This window comes from Drosophila gunungcola, chromosome 3R, assembly GCF_025200985.1.
Source record: "Drosophila gunungcola strain Sukarami chromosome 3R, Dgunungcola_SK_2, whole genome shotgun sequence".
Classification (NCBI taxonomy): Eukaryota; Metazoa; Arthropoda; class Insecta; order Diptera; family Drosophilidae; genus Drosophila; species Drosophila gunungcola.
This window is the reverse complement of record NC_069139.1, coordinates 12440432-12466697: the sequence shown is the minus strand read 5'-3', so window position 1 is coordinate 12466697 and position 26266 is coordinate 12440432. Positions and strand designations below refer to the sequence as shown.

The 26266-nt window shown below is 43.6% G+C and overlaps 3 protein-coding genes across 9 annotated transcripts in view; 2 read left to right on the top strand and 1 right to left on the bottom strand.

Annotated features, from left to right (window-relative positions):
- Positions 1–5654, top strand: part of LOC128252660 (uncharacterized) — a 28026-nt gene extending 22372 nt beyond the window's left edge. Inside the window, 2 exon segments of the mRNA XM_052980560.1 lie at positions 1356–1423; positions 4285–5654. Of these exon segments, the coding sequence (XP_052836520.1) occupies positions 1356–1423; positions 4285–5043 (827 nt within the window). The 3' untranslated portion in view covers positions 5044–5654.
- Positions 5655–7764: 2110 nt separating this feature from the next.
- On the bottom strand, positions 7765–12478 carry LOC128252661 (sodium-independent sulfate anion transporter). Of its 2 annotated transcripts, none has more exons than XM_052980562.1 (6): positions 12248–12478; positions 9759–10423; positions 9136–9472; positions 8803–9065; positions 8399–8584; positions 7765–8339 (listed from the first exon to the last, which is right to left on the bottom strand). In XM_052980562.1, exons 1-6 carry the CDS (start codon positions 12276–12278, stop codon positions 7986–7988), a joined length of 1836 nt encoding a protein of 611 aa, XP_052836522.1. In that variant the 5' UTR covers positions 12279–12478; the 3' UTR covers positions 7765–7985. The 2 variants fall into 2 exon arrangements, with proteins under 2 accessions (XP_052836522.1, XP_052836521.1); XM_052980561.1 differs by lacking the exon at positions 12248–12478 and adding an exon at positions 10494–10773.
- A 1378-nt stretch (positions 12479–13856) lies between these two features.
- On the top strand, positions 13857–21795 carry LOC128266793 (ataxin-2 homolog). Of its 6 annotated transcripts, none has more exons than XM_053003582.1 (5): positions 13857–14502; positions 17368–17768; positions 17830–18772; positions 18837–20224; positions 20823–21795. In XM_053003582.1, the coding sequence occupies exons 1-5, from the start codon at positions 14432–14434 to the stop codon at positions 21269–21271; spliced, it is 3252 nt and encodes a 1083-aa protein (XP_052859542.1). In that variant the 5' UTR covers positions 13857–14431; the 3' UTR covers positions 21272–21795. The 6 variants fall into 6 exon arrangements, with proteins under 6 accessions (XP_052859542.1, XP_052859551.1, XP_052859576.1 ...); XM_053003591.1 differs by lacking the exon at positions 13857–14502 and adding an exon at positions 14637–14788; XM_053003616.1 differs by lacking the exon at positions 13857–14502 and adding an exon at positions 14801–14921.
- Positions 21796–26266: the final 4471 nt, after the last annotated feature.

The following is a 26266-nucleotide window of genomic DNA, read 5'->3' as shown; positions in this document are numbered from 1 at the left end:
TTGAACCGAAGAAGAAGTAGTGCTAATGTGGAAAGTCACCCAGAATGCCTTTATCCACTGATGGAGTCGAAGCCAGAGATTAGTGGTGGCCAGTGACAGGACATATCCGATCGAAGTAGGGAACTACGAGTACAGCAGTATGGTACTTATGAACCTCTTGAGTCCCGGATAACCGAATCCCCCATATATCCCCTATAACGTTCAACGAGTACGAGTATCTGCTTTTCGAATCAAATATTTCTTTTAGCGTTGTTTCCTCTCGTTGATTTTGGATTTTCTGTTCGTTTTTCGTTGACTTCTTTCCTTCTGGTTTTCTGAATGTTGGTCTTGTTTGTTTGCCAATTAGCTTCTTCGATATATATTTGATATATGTTCATTTTTGTTCAAGATATAACAACAAAAACAACAACAGCATCAGCAAGGGCTCCAAGCACCAAATCCAAAATATATTAATTCTTAAATAAATACGAGCAGTGTTTTGTATTTATTGTACATTTTATATTGTAAAATACTTAACTTAACTTTTAACTACTTATTTCCATATAACTACTTATATCAAACGCCATATGTATAAGCCGATTAAGTGCCCGTCCAAATGCTATATAACTTATATATATATATATATATATATAATACTTTGTAAACTGCATACAAAAGCTTGAGCAAAGCAACCAAAGAACCGAAATCTGAACATTATTCAGAAACTCCATGAAGCCCCCAATCGGGGGAAAAATAGGGCTATATAAGAAGGTAATATTTAATACAGTTTTAATCTACTTACGTCTGGACCAATAACCACAATCAAATCAAATGCTACCATTTAACTCAACTCTCTATCTCTCTCACTTTTTTTAATCCGATTCGATCTGATTCCTTTTGGCGCCTTTTCCTCTCGTTTCAATTATGTCTTTGCGCAAATCAAATTTAAACAGAATATTTTCAATAAGCCCGTACTATATTTGGAAGTGATGTGAGACCCTTGGGTCTATGGACCAGTTTAATTTAACCCTTTCATTTTGAGTTGTCCATTGATTTGTTCGTGAACTGCGGTGAATTATATAGAACAACGATTATTTGATTAACCCCACCCGTGCGAAGATGAGTAAATATATATCCAATCTTTCCAATTAACATTAATCACAGTTTTCGAACAGGCAGCTACGAACTATCTGCAGATAAAACGCGACTAAATTCAATAATTCAATTGGTTTTGATTTGTTTTTCGATGCCTAAGTTTGACCTAAGTTTAAATTACGATCTTTTCCGTTTTGACTACTACAACTTCTTTCAAATAATTTTTTGTAATGGTCTGCTGTGGTAAATGTGAAGTCTTTATGTTATATTCGTTGCTATAGATGCTCGCCCTGCTTCCCCTACACTGTTAGACAACACGGGCCATCCTGCCCCCGATCACCAAACGCAGGTAAATACTCTTTCTCTTTTGTTTCCTTTTGTTTTGATATATCGAACGTATGAAAAAAAGAAAAGATATACAATATTTTCATTTGTTTGTTTGTGAAAATAAGTGCTAAAGCTAATCTAAAGAAAAGAGTTAAGAATACGCCATATGTTACCACAACTGTTCACCTAATACCTAATACCCAACAAAAGATGCAACCTACTACTACTACCATATTATTATTGCTACAACAGTTACAACTACAACAACAGTTACCTATTCCTATACCTCTACCTCTACCTGTACCTTTACCTGTACCTATGCCTTCACTTACTATCTCTGTCACTCATTACTTTTCGATTCCGATTCTCGGGCAAGCCAAAAAACAAATTAGTAGACCCCGGAAACAACGTATTATCCCGACACTCAGACAAAAGAGGAACACGCCATCTCTTTCCTATGACATACTGCTATCGCTTTCCTGCACACGCGCTAGCTGTGTTGTGCGGACTCTTTCACACTCGCCATTTCTAGACTCGATCGTCCATTGTTCCGTCCTCTTTTCTCTTTCTATGTCTATAGCTACTACCTATCTCACTATGTCTATTTGTATCCCCATTCAAAGACTGATTCAAACGCTTACAGTACAGTACATGAAAATTCCAATTAACGATACCAATCAACCGATTTATATATACCTATATATATATATTTATATCGTACATATGTATAGCTAGCAACATGTTTATCTTGTAGTTAACATCCAAAGACAATAACGACATTATAAATACAAACATTAAAACGAATAAGTAACAGGCTCGTCCGTGTAAAAATATATCCCAAAATCGTTGAGCATTCATAGCCTGCAAATGCCGCACTTCACGTTTGTGTAATATATTGGAAAACAAACTCAGAATAAAGCTAATCAACAGATCGTGTATATGTGTATAGACTGTATATAAAATCTGTCAAGGAACTTTAACAAATATCAGCAACAATTTCCACAGCAACAATCATTCACATCGATTTCTCTTAAGTTTTTTATTCACTTGTTTTACATACATTTCAGATATCATTTGTTCTACTCAATATTTCACTGCTTCTTCATTTATGTTAAGATTTTTTTTGGTTTTTTGTTCAATACCTTCTCAGCTTACAGACTTCCTAATCTTTTCAGACAATAAATAAAGCCTCAAAAAGTGGCAGAATAGGTTCACTCTGAGCTAATGAAAGGATGATTTAAACAACTGCAGACTACATTAAAAATTGTTTTTTCTTACAGTTATAAAAACATGATCATAAACACAATTGAATGAGCCACAAATCTTAACATAAGTGAAATGTTTAAATGCTTTAAGCTGCATTATTTTTTGCAGGATGGCATTTGAATTCGAATTATGCTAGATATACTTGCTTTAAAATTAGCTTGGAAAGCACCAAAGGCAATTCCGGAAAATGTGATAATAATCAAAACAAAATGTGTACAAATCTATTCACACAGTATCCGAACCTCCTTATCTTAGAATCTCCAAATACCAGATACCATATGCCAGATACAAAATACACACTCAAGTAAACGTATAGCTGATAAGACGTGATACATACACACTCATAAATATATATATATATATCTATATATGAATAAATTTTTGTTTTCTTACTGGTATACGCTACTATATTAATTAATTGCTACTACTACTATATGGAATATTGGATGTAATGTGTACAAATTTCTATGTGATTCACTGTATGTGTAATTCCTTGAGTTTTTGGTTTCGTCAGTTGCGTTTTAGTTCTTTTCCCCGCCTAAGTTGAATCCCAACTGTATTTGCTTTAAATTACTATCAACATTTACCTCATATGATTTCCTCTGGCTCACCGTTGTCAACTATGATTTTCTGAATAGATTTGCATTTAGCTTTTACTTTGAACAATGATCAAACACCTATGACAATATAGCCAAATAATGACTCAAAAGAACAAATTTAATTTGGTTTGTTTAGTTCATCAACACGAACTCATACCGGATGATAAGTATCCGCTGAATATTTATGATTTCAATGATTGCCTAGACACCCTCACAAAACACGCCCTCCGACATGTCAGCCCACTTTTAAGTCTGGCGATGTCCATGTCACTCCTCATCAAGGTAGTGTAAATAAATAGAGCTTTAGAACTATAGAAGTCCGATCCACAACGGGGACATCGAGAGTCCTCCGGCACTGTCTGAAATTTGTCTGTTGTCAGAATGCGTATCTTAAAAGTTTTTTAAACATATTTTCTTTTTGCCATGCAAGTTCTTTGGTTGTCTTTTGGCCTTAGGCCCTTTGAATTTTCAGTTGACAACTATTGAGAAACGTTGCTAGTTCTACATATTTTTTAGTTTTGTTCCAATCAACGGATGTGTATAAAAATCAAATCACGTAATGCTACTGTTACTCGTTTAAATTGAGGCCTGAAATCAAGCCTCCTGCTTCCCCCGCTCCCACGGAGCTGGCGGGACTTGGAGTCCATTGATTGGGTCCACTCGGAGCACTATGTTTCATCTAGCCAGGATCCCCCAGAGGGTCCATTGCGGTTTTTGATTAGCCTCTTTCCGTAGTTAACGAACGTAGCGGCCATTACTACTAACACACAACCAATCCATCTCAAGTGACTCGGCGGCAAATGCTCGAGGACCTCGCTAAACTAACCAAACTATCCCCGGCTAACTTACTTGAGAGGGCGTTGAAAGAACTCCATGAAAATATTAAGAAACCCCCATAAATATACGTACCATATATATACTTAACAATTAGTTTGACATTCGTTAAATGCGCCCACTGCCTGATTGGAAGCCCAACTAACATGTGTTTTGTGGTCCTTGGACCAACGCCACCTTGCAGGGGATGATCGGTCGCGTTGGTAATGTCGGCCTGCAGCAGCAACAGCAGCAGCAGCAGCAACTTCAACAGCAGCAGCAGCAGCAACAGTACGGTCAGCAACAGACGCAGATGGGACAGCAGCAGCAGCAACAACAGCAAATGGGACAACCTGGAATGATGGGTCAGCAGATGGGACAGATGGGCCAGATGGGACAGATGGGGCAGATGGGCCAAATGGGTCAGATGGGCCAGATGGGTCAGATGGGCCAGCAGCAGCAACAGCAGCCGCCGGTGACGACACAGGCGCCGACGGGCGGCCTCTTTTCCGGCGCGACTAGCCTGCTCTCTGGTGCTACCTCGGCTGCCACCGGTGGTCTATTTGGGTCGAAGCAACCGCCCAAGACGGATCCAATGCAACCACCCGGCGGTGTGCAGCCAGCGCAGCAACAAGCAAACGCCTTCGGTGCCCAGCAGCCCGGAATGGGCATGCAGCAGGGGATGCAGCAGGGCATGCAGCCCGGCATGCAACCCGGAATGCAGCCCGGAATGCAGCCCGGCATGCAACCCGGAATGCAACCCGGCATGCAGAATGCAACCCGCATGCAGCAGCAGCAGCAGCAGCCACAACAAGTGCCACCGCAAGCCCAGGCTCCGCCTCAAGGACCGGGCGCCGGATTGCTGGGCGGGCTCAAGGGCATCGCGGCAGCGGCGCCCGGCGGCGACGTCCTATCGAAAGGCAAAGATCTCTTCGGAAAATTCGGGTTCGGCTTTGGCAAATAACCCCGGTCATTCTATAGGGTCCTGTTATATTATTCGTAGATTAGACTTATTATTACTATTATGATTATGATTATTGCTATTGATTACGATTACTAAGCTAATATATATGAAGAAAATGAAAATGAAAGAAACACTGACGAGGAGTAGGCAGACAGACAAACCAATGCTAAAGTTAAAACCCATACCCGGTTCGCTGTGGGCCAATGCATATGTTGTTGTTGATATGATATGATATGACTAATAGTACTAATGGTAATATTTTTTATTAATTAAATTGATAGAAATATTATGAGTGACCGACAGACAACAGCAGCATCGGCCGCACAGTCGGGACAGAAACAAAGCCACAAGCCCAAATAAATTGTTGTAAAATTATTTAACAAATTGCCTGCCGGTTTAGGTGACTGCAACTCGATAAAGATTCCACTTACCCACTAAAGGAAAAATTCTATAATACAAGGCCAGGTGGATTCTCCACCTGCAGCCACACCTACATCCATACACACAGATGCTATACACACTCACATAGATACTGAACACACACATATATTATACAGATACAAATTCAAAAATACAAATACAAATACAAGTAAAGGAGGAGAAATATATTATATACATACATTATATTTACAATTATTTGTTAACGCACATTGTTAAATTTGCTACTGTTGCTGACCAGTTTATAAATAAAAACCAAAAGAGGAGGAGAAGAAAAAGAAGATAAAGCAAACACATAAGGTAAACTAAACCGAACATAAACATAAACATAAACATACATATATTATATGTATATATTTAAAGTATATTGAAAACTAAATTACATTTATAAATCAAAACACAAACGAATGTTGAGCAATGTCAGACAAGCGGAAAGACGCCGAACAAAAAACAAAAATGCATACATTAAATTAAATAAATAAATCGATATGGTACATATTTACATATATTCGCATATACTAAATACGACTTCGCATTCAAGCCAACCTCCAATCGGGCGCATTTCCAAGACCTTCCAAGACCTTGACTTCCAGTCCAGCACAAGAAGAGAACTTTCCCCTCGTTTCCAACCAAGTGATAGCCCCAGCCAAATCCCAAATCCCAAGTCCCGAAACACCCAAAACCCAACACCTAAGAACCACAATCCCCGCCTTCTACTGCTCGACTTAAACTTCTATTCTACGCCCCACTTCTTTCAGTGTTTGATGTCCATAGAAGCCATATGCGATAAATATCAGTGTAACTTAAAGCAAACCAAAGACCAAGAGAGATCCACTCCTACATACATATATGGGATACCCAATGGCAAATACAAATATAATGTACTAAGCACAAGATCGTAGCGTTAGACCCAGGAGACATGTTCACTAAATTCAGCAAGGAGACCCTTTCCCACTTCCTTTAGCAACTTAGGGGCGGCTTATACTTGCCACTACTTCCCATCGCTATCTACCCCACACCTATCAAAATACACTCTTTCGATCGTTATTTTTAATACTACCTACTACTGATAGTTAGTTACTTGCATACGCCGCATACGACTATTTCTGTTTCCCTCTTTCGGGGAACTTTGCTTTTATCCGGTTCGAGAAAAGAAAGTACTAAACTGTTTCCTAATGTTTGAAAATTGCTTTGACTCAGCCTTCATACACTCAGCATACACAAACAAATACATTGCGTACCTCTTGCTTTACGAAAATACAAACATTCAAGAAATGAAAAGTATAAAGATAAAGAAATAAAATATATTAATGACAAAATTTACCAAAACCAAAACAAATATATTAAACAAGGCATATTTAAAGAGCGCATAGAGTTGCATATGTACATGTGCTTGGCCGGCAAAAGAAATAATTGTGAGCAAATGATTACTTTAGACACACACTTACCACACAGAACACATGGAAACACTGTAAATTGTAAACTGGCAAATAGTAGGCGGGCAGACATATATGTTAGGTATCGGAAATTGCCCGGAATGTTGAGGCGGATGGACCCAGAAGGACTTACCGAAACCGAAACCGAAATCGAAACAAGCGTTAACTTTTCCCACGTAAATGATTTAAATCTTACAATCAAGTCACTGTATTATTCAGCCACATCGGATAGACAATTACAATCTACAAGCCTGACTTCGGCGTCCACCGAAGCCGGAAAGCCGCCGCATCCGGAATAAATATCGCATCCGGAATGCGGGGGCGGACCGGAAACACACAGATACAGACAGAAGGACACATAGACACACTCTATAATCATTTACTAGACACCTATACAACTATACAACAGTTTATTTCCTCGGAAACAAAGCGAACAATATAGAATAAATGAAAACGTAAATTCCCATTAAACACACTGGCAAAAAACCAATGATAATGGCAAAGAGTACTATGCAATATAAAATGGATAAACAAAACAAATGAAAACAAACTAAATTGTTATACTGTATTATTATACTTTTTCTATAAATTATAATTTCCTTATTGAACGACAAAAAAGCGAAAAAATAATAATTAAACAACAATTTCAAAGAAAAACAACCGGCATTTCAATTGATTTAATGAGGTGTCAATTGAGTTTTCAGCGCAGTTCCATGGCATTACTCATACGACACGTATGCCAGACTATATATCTGAATGTCGCGGCACGAGGCGTGCTTTATGGTCTTTTTGGAGCACCTGTTTATCTCCGCTTGCAGAATACTTTCGTATGGGCTATCTTGTGATATATTTGTAGAAGAGAACTATATTTTAATAATGCATATAAGTATTTACAAACACGCTAACTAAACATCTAAATCTAAGTAGTTAACTAACTGGTGCCGCTGCCAGATTGTGCAATTTGCGTGTGAACGTCAAGCGGTATTAGATCTGGAGATAATTCCTATGACGTCCGACATAACCGGATCAAACAGACTGGAACGGAGGGCTGACATCAGATAGGAATGCTTACAGCTTGGCCTCCAGCAGAGGCGTCTCCTTCTCCGCCTGCAGGTGGCCGGAAAGCTGGCTGTCCTCCTGGCAGAAGCGCACATTGCTCATCACCGGCAGCATCTGCTGCACCTTCAGGCTCATGTTCTGCAGGATCAGCAGGACATCGTGGGTGGCCATCTCCTTGGCCACTGAAATCAGCATCTCGCTGAAGGTGGCATCGAACTGCATGAAGCGGGCGCTATCGAGAACCACTGGGAAATCGTTGTGGTACAGGCTACAGGCGCCCCTAAGCTCAGATCGCAGAGCATCCACGCCCGTGTAGTACACATCCGACTGGGGCACCACGTGGACATAGTACGTGGATTCATGCTGCGGGAAAGGTTCACAACATTATTTAAAATGGTTTTGTTTTGTGCTGATAACCTCACCTGCTTCAAAGTGACCTCAAATTTGGGGTTACCCAGGCGGAGCAGAATAAACACCATGCTAAGTAAAATTCCAAAGAGCAGGCCCAACTCCACGCCAGCCACCAAACAGATGATGAAGCTGCCCACCCAGCTGAAGAAGTCCTTCTTGTTGGTCTGCCACAGCTCCTTAACCGGAGCAAGGTCAATCTGTTTAAAAGCAAATCACATAAAAAACTAGAGTTTGGTTTTGGAAGTTTTGAAATATTTGGTCCTTAAAATATTTAAAAATTAAGTGCTCATTTTATAATCTAGAGTTTTCAAGTCTAGAAAAATATATAAGTAATTATCATAAACTTTAAAGACAAATAATGTACCTCAAATATCTATACTTTAGATCTATTTGTTTTTAAAAGTGCAATACCCACCATGAAGATGACCGCTGCGATTAGGACGGCGGACAGCGAAGCTTTGGGAATGTACTGGAAGTAGGGGGTCAGGATGCTGAGTGCAGAGAGCACTATCAATCCCGTGTAGATGCCGGCCATGGGCGTTCGAACTCCGGATGCCTGACTCACAGCTGAGCGGGTGAAAGCTCCGCAGGTGGGCATGGCACTGAAGAAGGAACCGGCAATGTTGCACAGGCCCAGGGTCAGCATCTCCTGCGAGGCATCCAGATTGCCGTCCTTAACTGAAACAAATCAAAACAATCAAAAATAGAGGCAAACTCATAGGAACACTCTAATATTACGCATACGCACCGAAGGCCTTGGCAATGGCCACATTGGCGAGTACTGCCACAATTGGCACCACAACGATTCCGCTGCCCAGTTCGTGCAGGATATCCGTGAAAACATAGGTGCGGTTCTGGTACTCGAAGGCAAAGGGCGGCAACTTGACCGTGGGCATGGCCGAGGAAACCTTTGCGGAAAGGGCAAAGGGCACCGCCTCAATCGAGCTCTTCTTCACCCAGATAAACACGATCAGTCCGGTGGTGAAGACAACCAGAGCATTGCGCGATATGCTGATGTACCACAGGATCTTCTTCAGGCGGCGCGTGACTGGCGTGTCTATCTTAAAATTCACCTGCGATAGAAGCTGAACAAGAAAAAGATCACCCAAATTAGTCAGTAAATCGTTGTCTCAAGCTCATTGTCATGAGATATTAACTTTTAAAATTATATTTAAAGTAAGAGTATTTTAAAGAACTTTGAATAGGAAAAATAAAAGTCAACTAATGCTGTAGCATTAGTTTTGTATTGCATTTTAAATTAATAAACTTATTATTAATTTTAATTTAATTTATTCGTTCATCATTCTAATCCAATTTAAAGTGTTTATATTTTGATAAAACTTTATGATTTTTGTTAAACTTTCTACTTACCCTTAAGAGAAGCAGGACCACCATGCAGGATATTCCCATGGCCGCATCCGTTGGGCGGATGTTGGTGACAAAGTCTCCAAATGAGGGGAATCCCTTCAGGCGAACCCCCAGAAGATTCTTGATCTGGGCGAAGACCACGATCACAGCTGTGCCCGACGTGAACGCCTTCGTCACCGGAGCCGGAATGAAGCTCACGATGAATCCCAGCTGGAACACTCCCATGGCCAGTTCCACCAAGCCGGCGAGGAAGGCCAGAACTATGACAACCTGCACCGGCTTGTCCGCGCAGAATTGCAGGGTAAGAATGGCCATCAGGCTGGTGGGTCCGATGGACACCTGTGGTATCGTGCCGAAAAACACGTAGATGATGGATCCAATGAAGGCGGAGTACAGGCCGTACTCAGAGGAGAGTCCGGCCAAGGCGGCATAGGCGATGCTCTGCGGAATAATGGTCAGACCCAAGGTGATGCCGGCAATCAAGTCCGCAAAGGCCTGCTCCCGATCGTAGCTGGTGATCCAGCTGAGGAAGAAGATGCGGCGCACCAGCCAGTGGGCCTCCTTCGGCTTGGAGTACTTGCTGGCCACATCCAAGTCGACGGTGTGAGCCTGGCTGTAGTAGTCCTCGCCATTCTGAGCCGTGTACTTCTCCTTCTCCTCGCAGCTGGCTGAAATCGAGACGAAAGAGCCATTCTCAGTGGGCCTTGAAGTCGGAAATAACTAAGTCGCAGTTCCTACGATCGTAAATGGTGGCCACTGTGGCCTGGGGTTGCTCGGCAACTTCTCCATTTCGGCGATTTCGACCACTTCTGCCCTTGGGCCACAAGCCGAACGTGTGCTTTCGCGGCCAACGCATTGTGTACTGATTTTCGGTTTCTGTTTCAGTTTCGCCAATGGCCAGGTACAATCGCTCTGCTAACCGAAATTGTTTGATTTTGTCTGGGGGATTTTTTTTAGCATTTTAATAATAAAAACGAACAGTCCGGCTTGTTCGCTACCGAGCTCAGCCGCCAGCACAGCGAAAAAAAGCGCAAAACTTTAATTGTGTGAATTCGTAATTAAGCACATATGTTTGTTTGCGTACTCTCGCTCTGACTGTGTCCGGTAATTTGTTTAAATATCTGAGATTCTTAGCTGTTATTGAGGGGGAACTATTGGAGAGTCATATACACTCGTATCACTCAATTGTAGAGCTTTATATGTATGTGCCGAACTCTAAAACCTGTTATATCTTCCTCAATCGCTCTTTATATAAATCCCATTAAAAATCAATTTGTTACCCACTTTTTTGTATAGTTATCAAAAGAAAGTCCGAGTGGAGTCAAAATAAAATAAGTGATTAGGGTTTTTGGTAAAAATTCACGGGAAGTTAATCGAAAAATTAGCACATTGAGTGCTACTCATATCGAAAACAAATCCGGATAGGTACAAGTGCGTATTGAGTCCAGACGGAGACTGTTAGTCATCTCTCTGCCTATAGATCTAAGTTAATAGTACAAGTCATTGATCATAGCTCCTACCTTTCACACGAATTGCAAATTTGTGTGTCTTACTTATCAATGCTGTTGTCGTATGCATGTTAATAGATTTTATATTTCTAAACAACATTCAATTTTAGTTATAGTGTAAATCAATTATAGTATTTATATTGAAAAGGAATTGCATACTTTTGGTTTGACTTATCAATGCTATTGTTAACAATAATTTATTAATAATAATAATTAATTAGTTAATTATTAATAATAATAATAGTTAATTATTAATAATAATTTATGTTTCTAAACAACTAGCAATTCTAGTTATAGATTTAAATTATTTTATACATTTTCTATATAAAATATTACATTTATTATATTATTTTCTTTTTTTTATCAAATGTTTACTATTTTTTCTTAAGGTTTTCTATATGCAAAGTATTTTTACTATTTTTTTACTTACTTCACTTCTAAACTCAATTTAATTTATAATATTACTTCTTTAAATAGAGTCTGCTTAAATATAATATCTTTTCAAGTTATTTCTTCATTTTGTTTTGTCGGCAAAAGTTAATATTTGTGGTTGACGGTTGGGCAAGTTAAATATTTTTTATACACAAGTGTTATCGGTCATGATGGGCGAAAACAAAGCACCAAATGAATGCTAATTGTAACAACAGGCCAAAATTTTTAACAGCTTGCGTCGAGCATATTTCCAGCTGTTGTTCGCTGCTAATTAAAGCGGTAGATCGGCGGGTGGCATATATGATGGTTGTAAAATTGGCCAAGTAGTGTAAATGGAACGATTATAAAATGATCACGAGATGAACCAATGAGTCACTGAATTTTCAAAGAATTTTTACTAAAATGGTGTCAGGTAACTGTAATAATTGTTAAATCCCATTATTTATATCGAAGGGTAATTGCACTAAAAGTTTTTTATCCTGCCTAATCTGTTATTTAAATTCCACGTTTCACAAAAACCGATGGCCATAACTAGCCAAGTATTATCCTTACCATCAAATGATAGTTTCTTTACAATTGACATGTTTCACGTATCCACACAAGCCTTGAGGTTACTAGCTGAAGGACATTCGGGAGCACTGATGATACTGATTATCCTATACACTTGACTGAGCCAAGTGCACCGCTTCGCAATCTAATGAAAACTGCCGAATAGGCGAATTTTTGAATGATAAATATGTGGGCTCGGGCAGATTTTTCTGATAAACACGAAAAATGAAAAGAGTCAAGAAAAAGGCGACAAACAGTCCGCTTTTATTTTCAGCTCGAGATCAGCACAACAATGGCGTACTTAACGCGCATTCGGCAGGCGGATGGGCGAGCAAGCATTGCGGCGGGTTGGGCGGCTGGATGATCCGTCGGCTGGAGCACAAACGAATATATAACTGGAAATGTCAACGGCACCGGTGACAGAAACTACCGCGATATCGCTATCAAGTCCCCGCACTCCAAGTGCGCAGTGGCAGAGGGGGATCCATCCCAATGGGTTGTCAACCAACGTCGTGTGGACTCCAAGTAATTTTCCACCTTTGGCTGCCGGCCAAGTGGCATTCCGAGCATCTCAATTGATAAATGATGGACCAATATTTGGATTAAGACTTAGACAGATCAAATGATCACCAGAAATTCAGCCAATTATCTATCTTATCTTAAGCAGCGACACCTTGTGACAGTTACTTTATGTTATATTAGAAGATCAAAATAATCAAAGAACACACCATTTGTAAATAGAAAGGAAATTTATTAAATTACTTAACACATATGCTATAATTATCATTATCCTTAAAAACAAAGCAAAAGAAAATGATTAACAATTGCAAAGTTTTATTAATCTTTGGTATACATAAATATCTAATAATATTTCGTTCAAATGATTACTAAGTTTTAAAGATTAAATATGATCGGAAACTAAAAAGGATAGAATTAAAAATTAGCTATTACTTTTAAAATACCCACCATAAAAAATTTAAAAACGGAAACTATATCATAAATTTTTAAAAGTTACTTATAAGACTCAGATGTTGATTATATCTTCGCCTCGGAATTTCAGTAGGTGTTAATTATTCTATCAGGCGTTACGGAGACCCTCTTCTTGGCGTGTGGCTCTGGCAGATAAACGGCTTCTTTATATGGCAACGTCGGCGGTAAACGAGATTGCATCGTAATTAGTTTATCTGATACGGGAGCTCGGGTACTACTACCTTATAACAGAGCACATAAGCTGGCAAAGAGTGGATTTACTGACTTTGAAATGATTAAGCTGCCACCAGCCTTCTCGGAAAGGAGTTCCTCTACGACCAAGGTCTTTTGGTGTCTGGCGCTTATCTGGACAGATGGTAAATATGCGGATGTTTTGTACCCTATATGACATACCAAAGGTAGCGAGGGTTATTAATAGATCCGCCCATATTTGTGAACTAGATTCAAGGCAAATATTTGGGTCATCGCGCAGTTTAATAACAAAACAAAATGCGTAATCTAAGCAATAGATTAAAATGCGCGCCCACTAGCACTGTCCAGCACTGTTTTAAGTGTGCCTTAGAACCAAATTAATCGATAGACTATCGGCAGGCTCCGCGATATCGAGTGTGGGGGCGATAGCTATTCGATATTGAACTCTGTGGCTGCACACACGCACCCCTGTTCTAATTGAAGTTAATAAATTAACTTAATAGTTTTTGACCGAAACAAAATTCACCGTTCACCACCCCCGCCGCGCAGTTAGTCGGCCGTTTCGCAGTGTTTTCCGTTTTTCGTTTGCCAACAAATACGCCGTCGAGCGCTAGGGATGTGCAAAAAAAATATCGACAGCGGACAGCAGCAACTCGTCAAGCAACCTTGCTCGTTATCGCTACAGTACGCAGGGAAAAAATAAAATTAGCAACAAAAGCATATTTAGCAGCCAAGTATCAGTGCTAAACGCCGCCGAAATAGTATATTTTGGCTAGACCACGCCTCGCCCGCCCATTCGAGACCATCGGAGGAGGATCGTTAGATCGGAAAGTCGGTAACTCGGGATAATTAGTCCAGGCAGGGAAAAGAAAACGCCAGGTTTCGACTGCCACTTCTTCGCTACTCCTGGTACTGGAACTGGGACTGGTACTACTGCCTCCTGGCAATTGGCAATTGGCAATCGGCATTCGACGATCCAATCCCATATCCCATCCAATCGACGACATGAACAACAATAGCAAGCGGAAAACCCGACCCACTGGCGGTGGCGGAGGTGCCAGCGGCGGCATCGCCAGGTAAGAAGAAGCACCAGCTGCACTGGCGAAAAAGAGACAGGGGCGTCGATTGGCAGGGGGCGTCGGGGCGCATCGGGCGAAAGGGGCCACCAACGCACACCAGTGCATTTTGGGGCTGGTTTGCTTTTGCCATTGCTTTTGCTTTTGCCGTCGCAGTTTGCAGTTCGCCGTTCGCCGTTGCCGTTGCCCTGACAAATTGAAAACCCGCGACATCCAAAAGCGCCACAAAGAGCTCTTTTCTCTCCCGGTCCGGTTGACTAAAAAAAAAAAAGAAAAAATTATAAAGGTGAAAGCGCGTCTCGTGTCGTTTATTTTTCTTTCTGCTTAGCCACTGCAGCATCTCGTGGAACACCATTCTTAATTTTTTTTTGGAATGCAAATGGCGCTTATATAATAGGCCATCGCGTGCCCCTGTGTGTGTGAGTGTGAGTGTATGTGTTCTCAGCATCGAACTTTTTATGCTTTGTTTACATTTCCCTTTCACAACGGTAAATGTGAGTAGAGAACATAATTGTTTAAAGGTTTCCGTTTTGTCGCACCAATGAGTCGAATATCGTCACCCCCTTTGCCAGGGGTATGCCAACCCTAATCCCCTCACACCCCCACTGGCCCCCATCCGCCCCCTCCCCTGCTCGCTCACCCTTGCTGCTGCCTCCTTAAAATTTTCAATTGAAATATGACTGCAGTGCTCACATCCACAAACACACATCAACTTCCACATCCGCATTTTTACACAGTGCGGTGCATAAGTATCGGCACGTTCGCCAGCTTTTTATCATTTTCTGGGCGAAAGAATCATCCAACGGACATAAATAGTGCTTGATGGAAAATGTTACCCAATAGAATAGTCATTTAGCAATTTAAAACACGGTTCAGTCAGATCTTTTCGGTTGTTCACAAAATCTCTTATATTATTCTGGCCATATAAACACTATGTCAAATACTTCTTTAAATGAAGATATGTACATATGTAGGTTTAATCTATTAATCTATTTTAGAAGTAACTGCAGAAATGGAAATTGTTGAGAACTCGACGTGACAAAATTAAATTGAATTGAAACCATTCATTGTTAATTCAAAAATCTAAAATCCGGGATAACGTAGTGTTATTCTCAGTATCATGAGTCCGCCGCCTTCTTAGAAGATTAGCATTAACATATCAAAATAAATATTTTACATTTTTAAGAGAATATATGAATTTCTTCATTCCAAAGAATGTTAAAAAATTAATTATGATTGGAGTAAATACACAAAATTCCCAAATATGATGTTATTGTTGTCAAGTAGCATTGATCGGGCACTGTTGTGCTATTTATTGCTGCATTATCAGACGAGTCTTCCTCGTCAAGTCATACTTTTGCCCGAAACTGTGCGAAATGCGCGTTCATTATTCATTATTCACTGTGCACCAACACGAACTCAAGCTTGTTGGCACAGTGGGCCTGGAATGCGGTGCGATGCTTCTCTCTGCGATTCAGGCCCACTGTGCGGCAACCAATGCCCATGGTAGTGATGCACGCACACTCGCTCACGTAGCGCACTACATTTTTTACTCTCGTCGCTCGCCTTTTTTCGAATGCATTTTCTTGCATTGTCAGCATTTTGCAGCTTTCTGATTGCCGCTCGCCGTTTTCAGTTTTTAGTTTTCAGTTGCTGTGACGTGCGGCGACTGCGCTAAGTTTCGTTTCGTTCTTTGGCACACTTCGAACCCCCCTGGTCGCCCGCCGAAACCCCCGAAAGCCCCAAAAGCCCCCAATGGGGGTCCGAAATTTGGGTCACTTTACAATTTGCTGACCGAACGATACACCACCTCGCTTTTGTTTTCCGCTCGACGTCTATGCATATTTATTCGCCGCTCGGCCATGCACACTTGCATTTTAAGTTTGCCTTCGTCGCAGCCTATTTCCCGGATTCTCGTTCCCCAATTTGCCTTGCCAGCACCTCACCCCACGCATGATTCACTCTTGAGCGCATTCAATCATTTGTTTTCATTCACGAAAATGTGCACAGTGCACGCTCCGTGAATCAGCTACTGTTGAACCCCCCTCTAGCCCCTCTCCGTTTGGTTCCGCTCCGCCCCTGCTTCCACACCCACACCCACCGCGGGTTCATTGTGCGTTGCGTTGCGCATTTCACGGTCGTCGATCCTGTCCGCACGCAACCAATGCCAAAACACCCCCCGAAAAGCACAGAGGACGGCGTCCACGGAATGAGTTCGGTTCGGGTTGCGACAGCGACAAAGCAGGCCAAAGAGGTTTCATTTGGCTGATTACTTTCGCGGAACGCATATCGATAGCACTTAAAAATCATTAAGAAGTAGTTTAAAGCGGTATCAAAATAAAAACTCACTATTGTAAATATTGGTAAATATTTTTTCGTAGAAACTATCATACTCTTGCCTGATTTCAAATTGATTGTATTAACTGTATTTAAAATTTTAAAACATGGTTTTTAATAATAGCTTTTAACAGTGGCACGCAACTTAAATCATAAATTAATTGCTTGGGGATTCCCGTATAGTCTTTGTTTAAAACAAAAAATGATATCTTAATGCTGGTACTGAACAAGTGACTCCAACTTCAGCAAGGTGATTCCCCAATGAGTCTTTGTCTGAACAGCCAAATAGTTTCTCTTGGTTGTACTAAAAAAATATGAGCTAAAATGCACAAACACAACGCAAGTGGTTTCACAGAGGTGGCGGAATGCGGGGGTCAGGTCAAAGTTTGCAACGAATCGATATCGCCACCGTGCCTGAACGCCATCGAATTTCCAATTTCAGTCAGTCCCCAGCCATCAAACCGCAACGCTAACGTATAGTTTAACTCGTGTGGTGAACGCTTCTCCTGTTTTCTCTCCTTTTCGCAGATACAACTCGAACGACAACAGCCTGAGGCCCGCTAACAACAAGGCAGGTGCAGGAGGCGGGAACGGAGGCGGATCAGTGCGTCCCTTGGCGCAGGGCGTCTACAACAACACGTTTTTCATGCACTCGGCCACGGCGCTGGTGGGCAGCGTGGTAGAGGTGCGCCTGCGGTCGGGCAACATCTACGAGGGCGTTTTCCGCACATTCTCGGGCAACTTTGACATCGCACTGGAGCTACCGGCGTGCATTAAGTCCAAGAATTTGCCGGAGGAGGGCAAGGTGCCAAATCACATTATATTCCCGGCCGAAACTGTGGTGACCATCGTGGCCAAGGACTTTGACTCGCAATACGCCACCGCCGGCGCTTTTCAGACGGATGGCGCTATATCTGACAAGTGCAACGGTGAGATCCATTTGAATATATACACACTCAAAACCTTAACTAAGCAAACACTATTTTGCAGGTGCGCGTCTGGACGAGAAGGAGCTGGAACCGTGGGACTCTGGCGCCAATGGCGACATTGACATAGAACTGGATAATGCCGCCAACGGCTGGGACCCCAACGAGATGTTCCGCAAAAACGAGAACACGTTTGGCGTGACCTCCACATTTGATGACTCTCTGGCCTCGTACACGGTGCCGTTGGACAAGGGCGACTCCCTGGAGTTTAAAGAGGCCGAGGCCAAGGCCGAGAAGCTGGCCGCCGAGATCGAGAACAATCCGACGTGTCGCGAGCGTCTGGATCTGGAGAACGGCGACGAGGAGGCGCTCTTCGCGGCCGTGGAGCGTCCGTCGGCGGAGCAGGAGCAACGCGGTGATCGTGGTGACCGCGAGCGCAACGACCGCGAAAGGGAGCGCGAGGAGCGGGACAGGGACCGTGACCGCGATCGTGGCAACAAGCCGCGCGGCACCGCCGACTTCCAGCTGCGGGAAACTATGAGCAGCGACCGCTACATAACCAAGCAGACGCGCAGCATCACCGGACCGCAGCTATCGCATGTTGGCATGTCCTCTCAGGGCAGCGGCCGTGACCGCGACAATCGCGGTGATGGCAACCTGATGATGCAGGGCGGCGGCATGGGCGCCGGGGCGGGCCAAGGCGGCTCCACGCAGTCCACGGCAGCACTAATGCTGGCCGGCGGCCTGAAGAGCGCGGGTCCGGCCCCGTCTGCCAACGCGGCTGCGGACACGTCCAGCAAGTATGGCGGCGGTTCGATGGTGAAGCGCAAGACTGTGCCCCAGGGCGGCAAGGTGATGCGCAACAATGTGCCTACCGGCGGCAGCAACGTGCCCGTGTCGCAGGGCGGCAACGGCAACTCCGTGGGCCAGAGCAAGGGCGGCTACCAGCCATCGATGGGCATGCCGGGCCAGTACTCGTACCAGGGTAACTCGCAGATCATGCATGGGTAAGTGCGATAACAAGCGATTCAGTCATTCTGCCAAGCACTGACTTCTTCCGTATTTCCGCAGCTCTTCTCAGTACCGCAACCAATCTCACATGAGCGGCTCCAAGCTAAATGGCGATGCGAACGCCAACGCTAACAAGCCGCTGCCCCAGCGCCAGATGCGCCAGTACCAGGGCTCGCAGAGCAACTCGTCGCTCAATTACGGCGGTGAGCCCCAGTCTCTGGGCAAGCCCATACACGGCTCCCATGGAGGTCATCCCGGGCAGAACAGCAACTCGCCGCCGCTGCAAACGGGCGTGCCTCAGCAGCAGCAGCAGCAGCAGCAACAGCCGCCGCCGCAGCAACAGCAGCAGCATCAGAACTTGCAGCCACAGGGCCAGAACACGCAACCGACGCGCCAAGTGAGAACGCGCGATAACCAGATGCAGGAGCTGCGACAATTTGGCCAGGACTTTCAACTGGCTCCCAGCAACAATTCACCGCCCCAGCAGCAACAACAACAGCCGCAGCAGCAGCAAGTACAGCAACAGCAGCAAGTACAGCAGCAGCAGCAGCAACAGCGTGCGTTGCAGCAATCTGCCTCGCCGCCGCAGCAGCAACAGCCGCAACAGCAACACGTTGTCTTGCTGCCGCAGACGCACTTGCAACAGGCGCACCTCTCTCAGCCACACTATGTGCCTCAGCAGCAGCCTCAACAGGCGCCGCCACCCCAGCAGCAACATGTGCCGCTCCACTTGCAACAAAAGGTCCAGCAGCAACAGCAACAGCAGTTGGTGGAGACTCAGCATCAGCATGTGCCGAAGCAGCACCAGCCGCAGCCACAAGTGCAGCAACCGCCGCCACAGCTGATCCAGGATCCGTCACAACAGCCGTTGCCCATGTACCATGCAATGCCGCCACCGCAGACCTCGCCGGTGGTGATTACTTCGCCGGTTCTGATGGAGCAGCCGCCGCCGCCACAGCCCATGCCGGTGGTGCAGCAGCAACAGCCTCAGCAGCTGGTTACGCCCAAGCCGGAAGTCTCGCCGGCACCGAGCAGCAACACGACAACGCCCACTGGCATAGCCAGTACGCCCACAACCGGGGTGATTGCAGGCGCCGGATCCGAGAAGTCTACGCCAGCAGCTGCCAGTGCGACGAGCAGCTCCACAACGGTGGCTGCAGGCACAGTCGCCGCTGCCGGGGCTGCCAGCGGAACCACGCCGGTGGTGAAGAAGCCACATGTGCTCAACCCGTCTGCCAAGCCGTTCACGCCCCGCGGGCCCAGCACCCCGAATCCATCGCGCCCCCACACGCCACAGACGCCTGTGCCCATTTACACGACCACAGGAGGACATGTGCCGGCACCGGCGACCAACCAGCAGATCTACATGGTGCAGCCGCAGCACCCATTCCCGCCTCCCACACATCCGCAGGCCGGACAGCCACCGCGCCTACGCCGTGGTAACTACGGTACGTAATTATATGAATTATAAGAATTTATTCCTCCAAATAATTGTGACGCGTCAGAAGAATAAGAACTTATTATTTAAATTTTATTTTATATATTTATATAAAGCTAGCTTTAGGTTTTAAACTAAAAGCGAACTAAGAGCATCATTATAAATCAAAAGCCCACTTTTGGAATAGACTAAGTCTATAACTAAGATTTATACACATAAATCCATTTTAAGTATTTAGCAAATGAATTGCTATACAGTTTGGTTATTACAATTTAAAACAGGCTGCACTTTTTTTTTATTTTAAATGGGATCATTATATCAGCTGAGAATTATTAAAAATTATTAAAAAAGATAAATTCAAAATTAAATTTTTAGAAATATAACATGTTGTATGTATTGAAGATTCAATTACAGTTTTATTTCTAAATTTTTAAATCACCAATTGAAAAGGGTCTACAAAATCAGAAAACAAAAAATGACTTAAAACTATAACCCGAAATTCTAATGCAGGTTATTTGGAAATTAGTCCACACAATTTTAAAGGTATACTAGACATTAGCTTGCATATATGCGATAATTATTACAATTTCTTATCCGTTCTCCCGCAGCTCCTATGGCCGCGTCGCAGATGCACGTATCGGCCACTACGGCCACAGGAGCGCCCCTGATGGCCACCGGACCGATACCGCAGTTCATCCAGTATGGCCCTCCACCGCACCAGCAACAATTCCAATCGCATACGTATGCGCCGATGCAGATGCGTGTGTACCAGGACCAGCCGCAGCAGCTGCAGTTCATGACGCAGACGCCGCAGTCGACCACGCCGTCGCCGGGCCAGCCGCACCAGCAGTTCCATCCGCCGCCACAGCCCTCCCCCGCCGGCGGGGGACCCCAGCCGGCGTACACGCCGCCGGCGCAGGCGGCCACCTTCCAGCTGATGTGCTTGCACCCCCAGTCGCTCTTAGCCAATCACTATTTCCAGCCGCCGACGCCGCAGCATCCGCAGCAGAATCAACAACAGTATCAGATCGTGATGCAGCAGCATCAGCCGCAGTGAGAAACCGCCAGCTGGGCAATGGAGCAAGGGAAGCTGGCAAGCTGGAAGGCGAGGGGAGACGGACAGGAAGACGGAGGCTCCTACGGCTTGGTAATGTCGCCGTAGCGAGTGGGAGCCATACGGGCAGCCGTCATCAAGCAACAGTTACACACACAGATTCAACACACACAACATGAAGCACTCACCACAACCGCATCCGCATCCATGTCCGCACCAGCATTCGCATCAACCTCGAGTAAACGCGCGGCTTTCTTTGTCGCTCCAAGCGATTTTCGCCCCACAATTCACACAAGCCACACATTCACCCACATCCTTATGCCATGTGCACGAGCGGCTCATCCTGTAGCACATCTCTCACAGTCCGAAAACACCAACAACAACTAGGAAATTATAAAATACAATTAAAACAAAAGGAAACTAGTAAATTTTTTGAAATTGCAAGACTTCTACAGCGCACGGAAGCCAAACACAACAACAGCATGAAACAAACAATCACTAATACAAAAACCAAAACGTATGAGAAAGCAAATGAAAAAAAAAAACAAAGGAGAGAAACAAAAAATTTAGAAAGCTAAAAGCAACAGTCGAATCAATTATAATACGAGAACAATGAGCGTTTGTAAGGAGCGTTTCCTGCCCCGCACAAGTCCTGTAAGCCGAGGCGAAAATTCCAAAACTGATTGGCTACCAAATTGATACAATCACATTGTAAACCGAAAAGCAAATGAAGTAGAATCAAAAACTTAAGAAGAAAAGCAAAAAGTCGAGTTAAGATAAGAGCAAAATTTTGTAAAATTGTTTTAAACATATTTCTTTGATGTACTTCTGCGCTCCAGCTATCTATAGTTTTATCCGCTTTGGCAATCGACCGGCACACCCCGACAGACACACACGCCCAGCCCTGCACACACAACACACACGCCCACCCAAACACAAACCCCAGAAGCAAAGTGGCAGCGACAGACACCAAAAACCCAAGTCATCATTCCAAGATAGTTTTTCCACCGGTGCAAGGAAAGGGCCAAGCTTCATACAGCATTCCGATTGTTAAGTTACTTTAGCATATAATGTGCAATCGGTTCGGGAAGAGTTTCCCGAAGCCAAAAGCTGGATGGATGTGAATGCCCTTTGCTTGCCCTGCGGGAAATGAAAAACGAATGTGAGTTTTTAGAGCGCTTCAAATTTATTCTTTTCAAAATTCGGTAGAACTAATTAATTTTATTAAAATTGAATTTTGTTTTCACTTCTCCGCCTTTGTTACACTTCTTTCGCTAGCATTTACCAGAAATGTTTGACATCGCTTTAATTTATTGTTTTGATGTTTCTCGAAGAAATTTCCTTGCTACCCTTACAAGCTAAAGCAAATGTAAGAGCAAGAGCTTGAGCCAGGCTTCCTTTGGGTTTTAGTGCCTTCGTTGTCCCTAAATTAAAGAAAATTAACGAAAAGCAATCCGTATTACTAATTTGCCCGTCAGAAATCAGTTCGATTATATTTCGTACGATCTAGAAGCATCTGTTGTGGTCTGTTTTGTTTTGTAAACCTTCAAGTTTCCTTAAATGAAAAAAAGAATATAAAAATAACAATTATTATAAATTTAAATAAAAACAAAAACTACAAAAAAAAAAAACAAAAAAAAAAAAAAAACAAAACATCTAAAACTTGTGTGTATCCTTATTATGACTGGTTTTCAGATGGTTCTTGGGCGTTGACGTCTGGTTGATGTGAAACGAACTTCCCTAAATGTTGAGATTTCTTTACCCAAACTCGTCAAAATGGCTGTGATATGATTGCGAATACATAAGGTCACAAGCATTTTAACGACATGGTATAAGAAAGATGCGAAGCAAGCGCTTATAAAAACTGATTTATATCCAGTTGCTAAAATTCGCACGAAACTCATCAAAATGGCTGTGATATGAGTAGATAGTGGCAACATTTCACAACCCTTTGAGGAGTTACGTAAGAATTATATGTCGGATCACGAACACTTGTTGGTTTAGCTTTTAACTCGTTGTACGGTTTACGTGATTTGGCATGGAGAGAGGTCACAGGTCACAGTTCACCGGTCACAAAAATGCTATCGATGCTCATTGCAATGCCCATCAAAGCTGGCTGTGATACGATTCAAATGCAGAAATATCTTTCTTCAGCCCTTTTTGATGACATTGAAAGTAAGATACGAGGTAACGTCGTCACACACAAACACACACACAGATACAAGAGGGTATTACTTCAACGTACTCCGATGTATTCACGTAACCGGCGATTACGTAGAGCGTTTAGGGCGTAATAACGCCATCTACATGCCGCTAAGCGCACAACGTAAAGTAACTAACGTAACACATAAGCGGCTTTCGTGTGTGTGTATATGTGTAAGTGAGAGTATCTGTGTGAGTGCTGGTGTGGGTAGGTTGTATCCTGTAGTTTTCCTATTTCCGGCCTCTCGTGTGATTCGTCTGCTGAGTGGGGCGGTTGCCGAGGGAACAGGAACCGAATTCAACTGAGCCAGAGGATTAAATTAGTCTGAAAGTGTGTGTGTGTGTGTGTGTGTGAGTGTCAGTGTGTGCGCGTGTCCTTTTACGCGCCTTGCGCAGGCTTATTTTTCCCAGTCCTACTTTCTTGCGTTTTATTTTTTCTGTATCCTCCTTTGTTCTGTAGGTTAAGTAGCCGAAATTCGTTGCATGTTGCATACATATATGCATCGCAGGACGAGCCTGCATATGTGTAAGTGCATTTGCATTTCCATAAGTGTGTGTGTACGCCAGCGTCGACGTCGACCACCGCCCTCTGCCGTGGCTTAAACGTCTGCCATCCAGTCTAACTGTGTGTTTCCAGCCGTCTCTCGGCCGTCTGGCAGATGTAGGTGTGTGTGTGTGTGTGTGTATGAGTGCGGCCGGTTCACCCTTAACATGCCCTTTCCAGGATCAGACGGCGGCAGGAACAACAACCACCACCACTTCACCGCCGAAAAGGACGAATTTTTCGAAATTGAATTTGTGTAGCTGCGGCCCAAGGCACATTCGATTTTAGATACATTTCGAGATATTTAAGGGAAGGACTGTTCTCACCCTATTAATTGCTAGTAAGAATCTTTGGTAATTGAGTTTAAATAAACACTGCGAAAAATACATGACAGTCTTCTATCAAAACCAATCCTAATTAATTTAGAATTATATGTTTTAATAGGTAATTATATTTTATTTAAAAAAAAAACAAGAAGATGGCATAAAACCAGAAATTAAAATAAAAACTTTTTTGCGAAGACACGAAATTTTTTATCAAGCTTTAAAAAATTATTAAGTCTTAAATTGGGAAGACTGGAATCTAATTACAACTCATTTAAAATAATAACAAAAATACATTTCCAGTATATATATTTTAAGGGCGTAGTTCTGATATCTAAATAAGCCAAGCTCTTGATATTATACAAAATAAATTAGATAATGAATGGTTCGAATTTGTTTGCTGTGTAGGGTGTTTGCTAGTCGGTTGATTGATTTGTGGCCAGTCTCGGTTTGTTGTTGCCGCTCTTTCGCTGCTTTGGTCCTCATTTTCTCCTTCCTGCGTCTGCTGCAGTTTTTGCAGTCGAGTAGTGTAATACACAAAAATAAGTATGAAAAGTAAGAGACCATCCCTTATGTTCCTCTCTCCCGCACACGCACACACACACACCCTAAGCTCTTTCTCTTTTTCCTCTTCCTGTTGGCACTCTTTCTCTATACGCCATCTGATGTGCCTGTGTGGGTATTACTACTCGTACAACCGCAGACGGACTTGGCTATAGCCACCCACCCTTTTCATTCTCATTTTCCTATTCCTATTCCAATTCCCCTTCCTATTTCTTTTTCATTTCCATTTCCCTCTGCCTTTTCCTTTTCCTCAGCATTATCATCATCATCATCATCGTCATCCTCGAGCACAAACTCAAACTCAAACCCATCGTCCTGGGACTTTGGTCCTGGCGCTAGTCGGCGTTTGTCGTGTGTATACCGAAATACGTAAAATTCATTTATGGCCAGGGCTGATTGTTGTTGTTCAGCCACTCCCGCTCCTTGATCCTTCGGCTTTGTTCCTGTTTCAGGGCGACGGCCGCCGACGCCGCCGCCGCTGTCGTTGTCTTCACCTTCAGAAGCATATCCTTTTTTTGGGAGTTCCGCCCAACGGCGAGATGTACTAAATGCGCATTTAATTACGGGCTTTAATCTCGGACCTCTACCGGGTAATCCCAGGGTGCTCCTCTGGACACCACATGTGCCAATGGCGCATCTCTATCCACTCCGGCATCGTCTGTATCCTGTGGACACAAGCGTATCGCTTGTGGCTTGAAAGCGTAGCAACTTTTCACATCCGCTCCACGTATCTTGTGCCTTTTGCGCAGTTTGTAAATGGCCTCAAAACAATGACTACGAAAAAAAAAAGAACGCCAGCGAGCGTAGGTTGATTCCGGGGAAATTTTCACCGCTTGTCTTTCACTTGGGTTTTTCACTACTTAAGCCTTTTCTTACGACCTTTTCATGCACACTTTTCGGGGCCGTGCAGTTTGTTCGATTTTTTGCACTCCAATTTATTTATTTTACCATTCGATTAGCAATAATATATTAACCGGTTTTTCTCGTGACGTTTTCGCCTTTTTACAACCACACACAGAGCGGAGAATTGAGAACTGCCGCGGCGGCGGTCCTCGTTTGCTTTTCGGCTTGCCTTTCGTCCTTTCGCTCGTCTGCGTGTTCCTTCGCGCCGGTGTGCGTGTGTATATGTGTGTGTGTGTATCTGTATCGCAGTGCGCGTATGCGTGAGTGTAAGATTTGGGCAGGACTTCGAGCCGCCTTCGTGCCGCGGTGTAGTTTTCAATTACAACAACGGCCCGATGGGTGCGCGCGCGAAAAAAGGGCAAAAAAGCGGCGCGCCCCCACCCGTCGACCGCCGAAAATACACAAAATGAGTTTCGTCCTTGTTTCTTCCTTTTCACTTTCGACGGCTCTGCGTCGACGCAA

Bases quoted from the DNA above. Each gene is read 5' to 3' on its own strand.
- LOC128252661 (XM_052980561.1), bottom strand. From the start codon at position 10,611: ATGCGTTGGCCGCGAAAGCACACGTTCGGCTTGTGGCCCAAGGGCAGA. The intron at 9,473-9,758 runs GTAAGTAGAAAG...TTTCTTGTTCAG, and splicing joins TGGTCCTGCTTCTCTTAAGG to CTTCTATCGCAGGTGAATTT. The intron at 9,066-9,135 runs GTGCGTATGCGT...GATTTGTTTCAG, and splicing joins GGCCATTGCCAAGGCCTTCG to TTAAGGACGGCAATCTGGAT.
- LOC128266793 (XM_053003582.1), top strand. From the start codon at position 14,432: ATGAACAACAATAGCAAGCGGAAAACCCGACCCACTGGCGGTGGCGGA. The intron at 14,503-17,367 runs GTAAGAAGAAGC...TCCTTTTCGCAG, and splicing joins GCCAGCGGCGGCATCGCCAG to ATACAACTCGAACGACAACA. The intron at 20,225-20,822 runs GTACGTAATTAT...GTTCTCCCGCAG, and splicing joins CCTACGCCGTGGTAACTACG to CTCCTATGGCCGCGTCGCAG.